The 12,107-nt window shown below is 55.7% G+C and overlaps 2 protein-coding genes across 2 annotated transcripts; one reads left to right on the top strand and one right to left on the bottom strand.

Moving 5' to 3' along the window:
• Window positions 1-2,570: 2,570 nt before the first annotated feature.
• Window positions 2,571-11,425, bottom strand: LOC128269510 (uncharacterized). Its single transcript, XM_053006995.1, has 3 exons — window positions 9,646-11,425; window positions 4,961-5,879; window positions 2,571-4,887 (listed from the first exon to the last, which is right to left on the bottom strand). Exons 1-3 carry the CDS (start codon window positions 11,423-11,425, stop codon window positions 3,414-3,416), a joined length of 4,173 nt encoding a protein of 1,390 aa, XP_052862955.1. The 3' UTR covers window positions 2,571-3,413.
• On the top strand, window positions 3,134-9,466 carry LOC128268807 (aminopeptidase N). Its single transcript, XM_053006091.1, has 7 exons — window positions 3,134-3,301; window positions 5,985-7,151; window positions 7,229-7,307; window positions 7,368-8,131; window positions 8,209-8,592; window positions 8,667-8,981; window positions 9,042-9,466. The coding sequence occupies exons 2-7, from the start codon at window positions 6,055-6,057 to the stop codon at window positions 9,304-9,306; spliced, it is 2,904 nt and encodes a 967-aa protein (XP_052862051.1). The 5' UTR covers window positions 3,134-3,301; window positions 5,985-6,054; the 3' UTR covers window positions 9,307-9,466.
• Window positions 11,426-12,107: the final 682 nt, after the last annotated feature.

Below are 12,107 nucleotides of genomic sequence, written 5' to 3'. Positions count from 1 at the left end.
AGGGGCCAGCAAGCAAGCCCCTCGGTAATGCGTTGAATGAGATGCCCGATGAAGATTACGTTTGATTTGATTAGTGGGCCAACTTTACATTTCCGACGAATTTTCTAATCTCTCGGCGATGGAATTGCTCGATGGAACAGTTACTTGGGTTTCAATGGACCCCTTTTTGCGTCCTCCATCATACCATTGAATGCGACAGAAGTTGTATCCCCTTTTGGCAATGGCCTTTCGTTACAAAAGACCAAAATTCCACCGCGTTCCAGATCGCTTCCTTATCGCCAGAAACTGAGAAACAAGGAGCTCTGTTGGAAACGATCAATAACTTCTTCACCCTTACACACATAATTTCAGGAAATTACGATAATCGAGAGGTAACACTTCCAGCATATACCGGCGGTACCTCCAGAGAACCTTCCGGTTTCATAATTGGTTATTTATACTTACTTTGTGAATCGAGGGCCGCGGTAGAAGGCAGGATATGATTTTCTTCCACGACAGCGCGCACACAGGCACACGCACAAGATGAGTCCCTATAGTTCATCAACGAGCGCCACTTAGAGGGAACACTTCAAGATCGCCGACCCTGCTGCCAAGAGTGTGTAGTGGCCACGGAATTTATGCACCGGCACAAGCGCACACGCGCGAACGTTCTGGCGCAATTGGCGCAAGTTACGAGCCCGGGCGGGTTGCGCGTTCGGTGACGACAGACCTTCTGGACCACCCTCCGAATTCGGTACAGTGGTGGACAGATTTTCACCAGGGCACCACACCACGCACCGCGGCAGTCCGGTTCTTCATGGGACGAGTGTCGCTACCTGCTCTTACGCTCGTACGGTTCTTTCGGTTACGAGGCATTGGCTAGCGGCGCAACAGCATCAGCAAATCTTTTACCGTCCCAATAGCCACACGGGTCCACTCTGTTCGGGGGCCGAGCTGCGTTGAAACGGAACCACATGCTGCTGCAGTGGCTTATCAGCGTGTAAATATCGTTGAATTGTCGCACAACAATCGTCTGATGACGGGGACGGTGTGCGGCTATCCGTCTGGCACGATCTTCGGGCCAACAGCATCACAGCATCACTGCGGACATTTCAGCTCTACGAGCGCTACGTTAGCCGCTACTGGCCAGCGCTTGGAAAGATGAACAACTGGCTTCCAACTATTTCTTGTAGGTGCACAGGGTCCGAGATATGGCGGTCGGGACTCAATTTTAAATTTTACATCCAAACGGCCCATTCATTCGCACGTGCGATCATGTATTTCATGTATTTCAATTACGCGCGTCCATAGAAAGGGCGTGGTTGGATCATCATGCAGCCTTTAGAACAGGTAAAGGTGCAACAATCAGCAGGAATGGCTTCAGTTCGGTTTTCCATTGTGCAATTCACAATACTGACTGAACAGAATGGATATCATGTGTAGCAGTTGATTTTTCTGATTGGTATACCGCATGCCTAGGTTGCCCATCGCTTACCTACTACGATTAGTACAGTTATTCTCGCAACTGTTTCAGAATTCAGAGCAATGCAGGGGGTCTCACGGGGCACCGTAAAAGAATGGGGAAAATACTGAAACGTGAGCAATGTTATTCTAGAGGAACAGTAAACATTTTGTGCAGAATAATACGCACTATTTGGGACCGCTTGTTACTTTTCAGTTTGCTTCCAACTCTTACGGTTACATAAGACCACAACTGCGCGCGAACTTCATGAAGTTATTGGGATCATCGCTAAACAAAGCCTCTCGTAGTCTCACTTTTGACAACCGATCGGCCACGGACCATCGCAGACCCGCAGAGCATTGAGCTGGAACATAACGCTACGAGATTGGAAAATGTAGTGTAGTGGAGTGCTCCCAACCGGAGCAACGATCGATTGTCATCGAATGTATCTCATTAGCCAGCCCAACCTCGCGCCCTAGGTAGAGCAGTTGGTGTATGATACTTAATCGGACACGGTCTGCTGCCTGTAGGCGGCGGCCATGTCACACGCCCTTGACTGGGAGCATCGTAATCCTCACGGTATTTGGCACAAACTACAAAACAATCGCAGTGCGCAGTGACGTAATAAAGTGGGGCTCTTTTGGGTTATGAATTTGTTGTTGAGCCTCTGTGTATTGAAATGCTGAAACCATTGACGCCTAGACTGACGAATAAAATGTGCAAAACGGCACATTTTTGTAGAAACATACGATTGAAGTAAAAAGTCTAAAACATAATAGAAAACCGTAAGATTGAGCTAAGGAATGTTTTAGATCTATCAAATTTAGTCCGTGTAAACTTGGCGGGGCCTTGTGGACGGGTTGTTGAATGATTTCGAGGTTCAAGGTTCTTTCAACTAATTTCCTGTTGTTTTTGTACCAACATTGTTGCATGACGCAATGGTTTTTGCAATTGCAGGTGCGCTTCTGAGGGAACATTGTGTTTTTTGTGTGTTTTGCTTGCCTTTGCTAATTGCTGCTGTCTGTTTGCCCTTCTCAACATCCGGTGGAAACGAACGTGTGTGTGTGGCTTGGATTCGTCAGGCTATCGTTTGATAAATTTGTATTTGGTCTTTTTTCTTTTTAGCGGCAGTTCTCGTCACCATGTTGGCACGTCGTTAAGCAGCACTACTTACGTTACGCGCGTGTCGCAACATGCCCTCCGCAAACCTGCCCGCGTCTTGCAGGCAGACCAGCGCATCGCATCCGCTCCGCCGGTTGCGATATTGGAGCACACGGAACAACTTCGGAATCGTAGCGCGGTACGCATAATTTGAAAATAGTAAACGATGATTAAACACACACACGCGGCACGCGGGAGGGAGGCGGGAAGGGGGTAGTTGCAAACGAAGAAACACGCAATTTCTCGCAAGCCAAATAAGGTGAAGTGAACAAACGAACCGAGCCCGCCCCGACAGCAAAAGCGTGTGTCCCCAGAGCGTGTGTGTAAATTGAATAATGCCGGCAATCACTCCGGTCTTCGGAATTTTCCAAGCCAAGCCTGCTGCCGGCGGCCGGCTTGATTGGATAATGGTGTTTAACTTTTGCGCTCCTAAATAGTTAATAGAGTAGTCCGCAACCACGGACTCCGCATTCTTGGACTCTCCGGTCCCACTGGAGAAAGGCTCCATTTTCAGTTTCCCCGTTGATCTTAGCTTGGATAGACGCAACGGCTAACGGTGACAGGCATTGCAAAAACAGGCGACCCTAGTTGAGACACGCTGCAGCGGTTCCAAAGGTTCGTCCAAAAGTTCGCTCAAAACACAAACTGTATCCGATACGTGCCGTGCCGTGCCGTGCATCTCAGCTCAGCCACTCACAGGTAAGACAGCGCGCGACAGATCAACCTGATCGTGCAGTGTCGTTGAATCGCATAAATTAGTTAGACATTAGACATTAGATTAGACCCAGATCCAGATAGAGCGAGCGCCAGATCAAAGTTGCGTGTTTAGCGTGGTGCTCGGTAGGGTTGTAGTTTCCTTCTCGTCCAGTTGGTTGGCGGCCGATCGATCGGCGATGCACCGGCAGCGGCGCAGGCGGCCCAACCACAGTCGCCGGGCACCCGGATCGATGACGATGAAGTACAGGAACAGCACAAACCCCTGTACGGGCGCGGTGAGGCAGAACAGATAGGCAAACAGTTTGTCCTCGGTGCCGGTAGTGAGCATACCGAAGATCCACGGCAGCCCGAGAAGGAAGAATAGAAACACCGACAGCCGTAGCTGGGCCAGCGTGAGGTCACGATCGGTTTGCTTGCTCAGGTTGGCCGGAATCGCGCAGATATGGTAGAGTACGACCACGAAGCTGACGAGGTTGAAAAACACTATCGCGGCGATCGGTAGCATCAGCCCGAACCAAAGGGCGTCCCCGTGTGGGTAGCAAATGTCGGTCAGGTTGTCCCGTTTCAGGTACAGCGTGTAGTCGCTAGCGAGATAGGTAGCCACCGGGACGAGTGGTGCGCCCCAGCAAAGTACGGTGGCCTTCAGAATCACGTGCGACGGGCGCAGTCGGCCGAGCACCTTCACGTAGCGCATGAACTGTAGGTACGCGGTGAGCAGCATCCACATGAACGTCACCAGGATGATGTAGTGGAACACGCTCCCGAGCAGGGCGCACTCGATGTGACTCCGGCCCCGGTGCTGGTCGATGTCCGGACCCTCCAGGAAAATGATGATCATTTCGATCGCGATCGCACACGACAGCTGCAGCAGAATCTTGCTGCTCGCCTTTGCTCGCCAGCCGGGGAAAAGGACGCCCGTGGCCAGGATGCCCAGTACGCCGAGCAACGACAGCGAGCAGCCGATCGCGGTGATTAGGTCGAGCGCCAGCGTACTCTGGTCGGCGATGAACTTCTGTGAAACGCCCACCGATTCGACGAGCTGCGTGTCCATCGTGAGCCGCGAGAAGGACGTCAGGTGGTAGCAACCGCACAGTGCTACTGGTCCGGCCCCGTCGATCAACCGACACTCGTCGAACGCCCACCGTCCGAACCCTTCCGTCCCGGCCGGGTCCGTCTCGAACGACCAGTAACCGCAGTGGCTTGTGGTGCTCTGGTTTTTGGGTCGCGTTTCTCGTGCGTAGAACGGAATCTCGCCCGGCATGCGCGAACCGTACCCGGGGATGCTGATGCTGATGATCTTGGCGCTCGAGCGGGTCACCGGGCCCGCGCGCGTCTCGCGAAACGCGTGATCGTTGTAGTAGATCGTGAGAACCACACGCAAAGGTGGTGGAACCGCTGGAAGCCCGGGCTCCATCTGGAGGGGCTCCGTCTCCGGGTCTGGTTGTTCCTCCGTCATAGCCTCGTGCAGTGTGGCCAGGTTTTCCAGCACCGACTGCGGGATGAACGCGCCAATCTCGAGGTCCTGCTCGGTGATCAGTGACTCCACCGATTGGTTCGCATACAGGTACCTGGGCGAAGAACAGTGGGGAGGGGTGGTCAACACAACTGGCTGACCAGGATGATAGGAGGAACACACATTACCTGACCGTGTAACCGTTGAAGTCCTCCGCGTCGCCGTCGCCGCCGTCGCCGCCATCAATCTGCCGGAACAGAGCGATACCGGATACGTTGGCGACAGCCGGGTCCGCTATCAACACTATCAATCTGGGGCTGCGAAACAGCAACGTACCGGCACCGTTCGTCGCCGCCGGCTCCAGTGCCCGCATACCGCAGTCGTACTGAGCGCCCTGTCGCAACATCGAAGCATTCTCGGCAAGCGCCAGTTGGTTCACGATCGTTTCGGTCACGTACAGCAAGGTGTTGGTAGTATTCAGTACCCGCTGCGCCCGCGTCACGGTCGTCTCGTTGACGTACATTACGCTACTCATGATGTCGCTCATGTCGCAGTAGTGTTGCACTGTGTTTAGCGCTCCCAGCAGCGCGCTTTCTTCCGGCATCGAAAGCAGCAGCACGTTGCGCAAATTTTCCAGCACCTGCGCAATGTAGAACAGGTCCACCGGGAGGACGCTTGCCGGTGCGGACAGCACGTGTCCAACGGTGCTTAAAACGTCCGGCAGAAGGCTCATGTTTAGCTGCACGGCACTGTACTCGTACAGGGCTCGTGTTTCCGGACGCTCGTGGGAGGAACATTGTTGGCCGGACTGCAGTTCGAGCGTGTCCCACGCGCATCCGTGCAGGTAGTCACCGAGACAGCGACGCGTCAGGGGTAGGTCACTCCCCGCGGGTAAACACAGATTCCGCGGGGTGACCGTTTCACCGAGCCGGGCCACCCACCACACGTTACCGTCGGTGGACGACGAAGGCCGCTGCAGGCTGTCGGGCAGACAGTACTCCGTGCTGTTCACCCCCACGAACCGGAACTCGTCGGAAGCGGCCAGGCGGAGTGCGTCCTGCAGGTAGCTCCGAGTGCGATAGTACCGCACATACGCGTCCGGCAGATCTGCAAAAAGGAAAATCGCATCGCAGTCAAAGTTAACTCCATTACCATATGCTCGCGTCCTTCTATTGAACCAATCAACCCTTTCCTTCTTTTGTGCCGTTCCAGCAGCCCGGCAGCTGTGGCCTAGTTGGCAGTGAGTTACCGAACAGCCCCTCCCGCAGTGACCTAGGAAGCGATGGGAAAACTTTTCGCTTCGCTATTGATCGGCGTCGTCGTCGGCATAATCGCACCGCGCTGTGGTGCGTGGCGCGAGTATCGAATACGCCGCAGTATCGACCTGTCGGCGGCCAATCCACTGATCTCGGACGCTAGGCTGCCCGCGGACCTGGTGCCGGTCAACTACTCGCTGTACCTGCACCCCGTCCTCGAGCGGGCCACGTTTTCGGGTGCCGTCAACATCACGATCGTGTGCACCAAGGCAACGAATCAGTTGACGCTGCACGCCCACCACGACCTGCGCGTGGACGAGGTGAACCTTCAGGTGCGGCAGTGTGAAACCGGTACCGAGCCGCGTATACGGCGCATCGACCGTGTCCCCAAGAAGCCCCTGCTGGTGGTTTACTTCCACGACGACCTGACGGTCGGGGCAAGCTACGAGGTGCGCATCCGCTTTGACGGAAGCATCTGGGAGAACGTGGAAGGTATCTTCGAGGGAAAGTACAAACAGCAACCAGGGCTAGAACCGGGGCTGCAACCTGGGCAACCGTTCAGCCAAGACCCAGCGGACCAGCCGCTGGTCGGAGGCGGAACCGAGCTGGTGGCGGACGAGCACAAGTACATCGGGACGTACTTACGGCCCCATCATGCGCGCCGCCTCTTTCCCTGCTTCGATGAGCCTGCGCACAAGACACCGTTCCAGGTGTCGATCGTGCGCCCCCGAACCCACCACGTGCTGTTTAATACCGAGCTCGAGCGCTCGGAACCGCTGGGCCCGAACTCCACTCTGATGGTCGACCAGTTCAAGCTGACCCCGCCGATGTCTACGTTTACGTTTGGCTTTCTGATGTCGGACCTACTGGAGGTGCCGGCTGCAGGCTCCGAAGGGCCGGACGATGAGACGGTGACGGGTTGTGGTCCGAAAACGCTGCGCATCTGGGCTCGCCGAGACTTCCGGGACAGCTTGGTGCAGCTGCGGAAACGCGTCAAGCTAACGCTGGCGAAACTGGAATCGTACTGGGGCGTGGAATTGCCACTGGAAAAGCTCGACATCGTGGCGCTGCCCGGGTTCAGCCACGTCAAACCGGCCGACAACTGGGGGCTGATCATATTCAAGTGTGTGTCCAGTACTCGATTTCTAGTGTTTTTTCCCCATGCTCAACCCCCGCTTTCGCTTTGTTTTGTTCGCGCAGGGAAAGTGAACTGCAGCAGGGATACTATGGCCTGGCGCAGGAACTTGTCTACCAGTGGCTCGGTTCGTGGATAACTCCGGTAAGCATGGTGCGTCAAGAACAGGCAAGAAACACTGCTTATCCTGTCCCCTTTTTGCAGCACTGGTGGAGCGATGCGCACGTTAACAAGGCGATAGCGGGCTTCCTGTCCGCGGACACCGCCATCAAGATCGACGGTGGGGCAGAGTTTGAGGGCAAATGGCCCATGACCATCCTGTACTCGATCTACTACGAGTTCAGCAAGCGCTATCCTCACTCGCGCATCACGGCGATGAAACAGGAAACGACCTGCAGCAAAACGGAGCTCGTGCTGCGCATGCTCAACTACACGCTCGGCGAGGACACGTTCCGCCGCGGGCTGCAGAAGTTCATCCGCCAGCGCGAGTACCGCACGTTCTACGGCGACGACGTGTGGGAGGCGCTCACCAAGCAGGCCCACTTGGACCGGCGGCTGTGCGAGTCGGCCACCGTCAACGAGCTGGTCGACTCGTGGATCACCAAGGACCGCATACCGATGGTGAAGGTGGTGCGGGACTACGAAAAAGGTACCGCTGCCGTCACGCAGCGATTGTATTTGCGCGAGCGCCCCCACGACGTACCGGAGCAGGACAAAATGCTCTGGTGGATTCCGCTGGTGGTGGTCACCCAGGATTCGCTCGATTTCAGCAACACCAGCGCCACCAAGTGGATGAAGCAGACGCGCGAGGTCGAACTGGAAGGCTTACCGACGGGCGATCGGTTCATTATCGTCAATCCGGAAGAGATCGGCCCGTTTCCGGTGAACTACGATCAGCGCAACTGGAACCTGCTGGCGAGCTACCTGCAGACGGACGAAGGGCGCCGACGGATTCCCGTCTACACCAAGTAACTAGCCGCCGGGCGCAGTAGGCGGTACTGGGGCAGTAGTAGTATCATTCCACTCCACTCCTTGTTCCTTGCAGGGCCAAGCTGCTGCACGATGCGTGGAATCTGGCGTACGCCGGGGACCTCAACTTTGCCACTGCCTTCAACATGACCCTGTTTATGATGTACGAGCGTAACCATCTCGTGTGGAACCCGGTGTTCACGCTGATCGACCACATCGGGCGTCACATCGACATGTCGGCGGTGCACAAAAAGTTCGAGACGTACGTGCGGACACTACTGACGCCACTGTACGAGGAGCTAGTTGGCGCCCAATCGGACGAGGAGGAAATGTGGAAAGTGAACCTGCGGTCACTGGCGAAGAACTTCCTGTGCCGCGCCGGCTACAAACCGTGCATCGAGGAGGCGCAACGTGCGTTCCGAAAGTGGATGGATAGCGCGGAACCGGACATAGGCAACCCGTAGGTGGTGGTGGGCGCGTTTTTAGGAACCCGGAGTGCACTGATTTGTTTCCTCTAATTCTTCCGTTTTGCAGTGTAGCAAACCAGTACATTTGCCCGGTCTTCAAATGGGGTACCCGCGAAGAGTGGGAGTTTGGACTGCAACGCGTCATCAACTTCCCCGAGTCGCGGCTGAAAAGTGAGCGCACGTACCTGCTCAAGACGCTGGCTGGCTGCCCGAGCCAGCCATCGAAAATCGATCGGCTGCTCACCATCACCGTGCTGGAGGACAACGGTAACTTTACCGACAACGATGTTAGTCTGATCTTCAAGATGCTATCCGGTGGCTCCACCGGTTACACGACACTTTTCAACTTCCTCAAAACCAACTGGGACACAATCAAACTGCGGTAAGTGCTGCGACAATACTCCAGGGTGGCGACCGAATCCTAATGGCGACTGTTTCACAGCTTCAAAGATCGGGAATCGCTCTGGGATAACATGATTAATTCGGCGACCGGCCTGTTTACCACGCAAGAGGGCTACGATATGGTTTCGCGGCTCTACCTGCAGCACCAGGGCGAGTTCGATACGGCCGAGCACATCATCGAGAAGTCACTGAAAAACATCAAGGAGGAAACGAAGTGGAGTGACGAGAACCTGCCCGTCATCGAGAAGTGGCTCGACACCTTTATGGCCAACAACAGTGCAGCGAGCCAGAAATTTTTCGGCTGACAAAGCCAAAACAGGTCAGGGTTTTGAGAAGAAAAGCAATTCTCAAACTATATCGTACCACCCGGCGGTACCATGCATTAGTAGCGCTCAATTTAAGTAAACGTTTCGGGGGCGCGTTGAACTAACAACGAGTGTGGGAGTGTTCCTCTTTCCATGGATGTGGTGCTACAGGCTGATTTTGTTCTTTGTGCTTCAGAGTCTTTGTCTTTGCCTGTGACCAAAGTCTGTAGTAGAAAGGAAACCCCCTGTAACGGCTAGGCACACGGGAGGATCCCACATCAAACATCATAAAATAAATCGAATAAGACGCAGGCTAGAGACACAGTGTACGCTACTTACCGATTTCATTGATTTCGACGAAAACGGGGAAATCACTCTTGAAGTTGACCTGCCGCATCACAAGGTGCACGATCAGCCGTGCCGCGATCCCGTTGTCCGGCGGGAACGTATCGCGCAGGCGGTCACTTTTCATCACCTGCACCGTCTTGATTGTCTCCAGCACACGCTTCGTTTCCGGCAACACTCGGGCACGGGCACGTTTTAGGTGGTCCTTCACCACGCGAGTGTAGTCCTTCAGGCGCATTGTTTCGGCCAGGCGCTCCAACCGTACATCGACGGTGACGGAGAAGAAGGTTTTACCGTTCGACTTGCGGTTTGCCAGCACGGTCGGCGATACGAGGTGCGTCAGGTTCGGTACCAGGTGCGCCTCACACCAGTAGTAGCTCGGTATGCCGTCGACGAGCGTTACCTCGTACATGCTTCGCTGGCCGGTATCATCATCTCCGGCTTCCGGTGCGTCACCGTCCGACGACCGAGGGTGAGCCCTACGCGACCGCTTTCTAGAGGTGCGTATCGGGCGAACCTGAACACGCCGTACCTGATCGGCGTCGGCATTCGTGTAGCACTGGAACCCATTCGCTGAGGGCTTCTCGCGCCAGTACCACTGCCGGCCGTAAACGGTAAGGTAAAGCCGATGGCGCGCCCGGTCAAAGTACAGGTACATCGCCCGGACCGGACCGTCGGCGCTGAGATCCGCTGAGTTGTTTCGCTGCACAGCCGTGCAGTCGTAACGTTTCCACAGATCCAGGAACGGTATTTGTCTTAGGCTCTGTTCCGGCAGCATATTAGTATCGCTGGAGGATACCGTACCGTTCACCGCACGATGGAAAGCACCGCGAATGCTAAGGGCAAGGGAACGCAGCGGCTCGGTGAAATATGTCTGCGCGCAGTGCTTCTGGTACGCGGCTGCGGAACTCAGCAAGTCGTCCAAGAGCTGTTTCTTGCGTCCACTGTCGACGTCAAAGACGCGATATTCAGGCGCCGCACTACTCAGTGCGCTTAGCGCACGGTCATCGTTAGCCAGCACGGTGTAGCACATGTCTTGACCTTCACCATACCTCGTGGTGAACTCCCGTTGGCGACAGTGCAATTGCAGCAGGGTCGAGTCGCGAAACAAACACAGCTGGGGCAGTGCTCGCGAGCAGTTGGCTAGGAATATTTGTTCGTAGTTCGATCCACCGACCGCGGCGCAGTTGAAATCAGCCGACGTTGGGACGATTGTTAGCTGGCCATCCGAGTGACCATCTTCTCCGGTTGGCTGGTCCAGCTCCACCGGGGCGTTCCAGCGGTCACCGGGCAAGCGTCGCACCAGTGCCCCAAACGGTGCTATCCGGCGGGCAGAGATCCACACCTCGGACACGTTAGCTGCCCGCAGCATGGCTCGAATTAGGCGCAGCTCTATCGCGCCCAGATCGTAGTAGTCGGTGCTGGAACCCGAGGATACACAACCTTCGCTCCACGGTGCCGCCGAACGCAAGCTCGCGCAGAGTACCTTCTGTGAGGGTTCGCCGTACTGCAGGACCGCCGTGTAGTCGGGTGGACAACGGCAGTCGGGCAGGTTCCTCGACGCATCGCTGGGCCATTCCGTGTGCGACTCGTCGGAACGATCCGAGCGTTGGTCGCATTTGTTGATCGTGATGACAGGGCGCTGGCTAGAGTTACGGCTCCCGTTCGATGACTGACTGGGAGATGCTATGGCGGCTGTGGCAGTCGATGCCGTATCTGATGATACAACCAACGCACACATCACGATCACTGCGATCGGCGACATTGAACTCATGTGGTGACGAACCGACGCACTCTGTGCAACTAGTTCCAGTTCCAACCACGGTCAAGGCACGTCCTACGATAAGCGCGATCCCTGCCGCGAACAGAACCGGTGGTTGGGAAGCACGCGTCACGCCACGAGCAAACGAGATTACGAGGTCCAACCCGAGAATGCACCTCTGGCCAAAAGGGCCGCTCAACAGTGAGTGATCGAGACACAAGCTGGGAGTAGGCAGTTCGCCTAGCGCTTCTCCACCGTTCTCCTGGAACTCCACTCCGCGCGTGCCAGCCGTGTTGTAAGGAAGAGCGTTGTCTTGTCCGCCGCGCCCCCTGTCTACCGCCCGGGCACCAGAAAGTATAGTAGCACCCGCACGGTTCTAGGCGAAGGCCGCTAATGGTTTGCCATGCCATCCCACGTTGGCTGCCGCCAAAGTGGGTCGAAAGCGGCAAAAAGTACCAGAACGACACGGTAGATAAGTGATACACCGACCACCACCTAACCTAATGCAAACACAATCTTGGGCGACGCGTCACACCGGGTGGAGAGCCTCTATAGCGTCAGCTTCAGCAGCCGCCACCCCGAAAGCTCAAACAATGCAAGCAGGGAGAGAGGTAGGCAAAGAGAAGAACAAAAAGCGGTTCTCCCTTCCCGATGCGAAAGACCCGGAGCTCGCGCTGTCAGAGCGGCCGGTTGC

Source organism: Anopheles cruzii, chromosome X, assembly GCF_943734635.1.
Source record: "Anopheles cruzii chromosome X, idAnoCruzAS_RS32_06, whole genome shotgun sequence".
NCBI lineage: Eukaryota > Metazoa > Arthropoda > Insecta > Diptera > Culicidae > Anopheles > Anopheles cruzii.
This window is presented reverse-complemented; position numbering and strand designations above follow the sequence as displayed.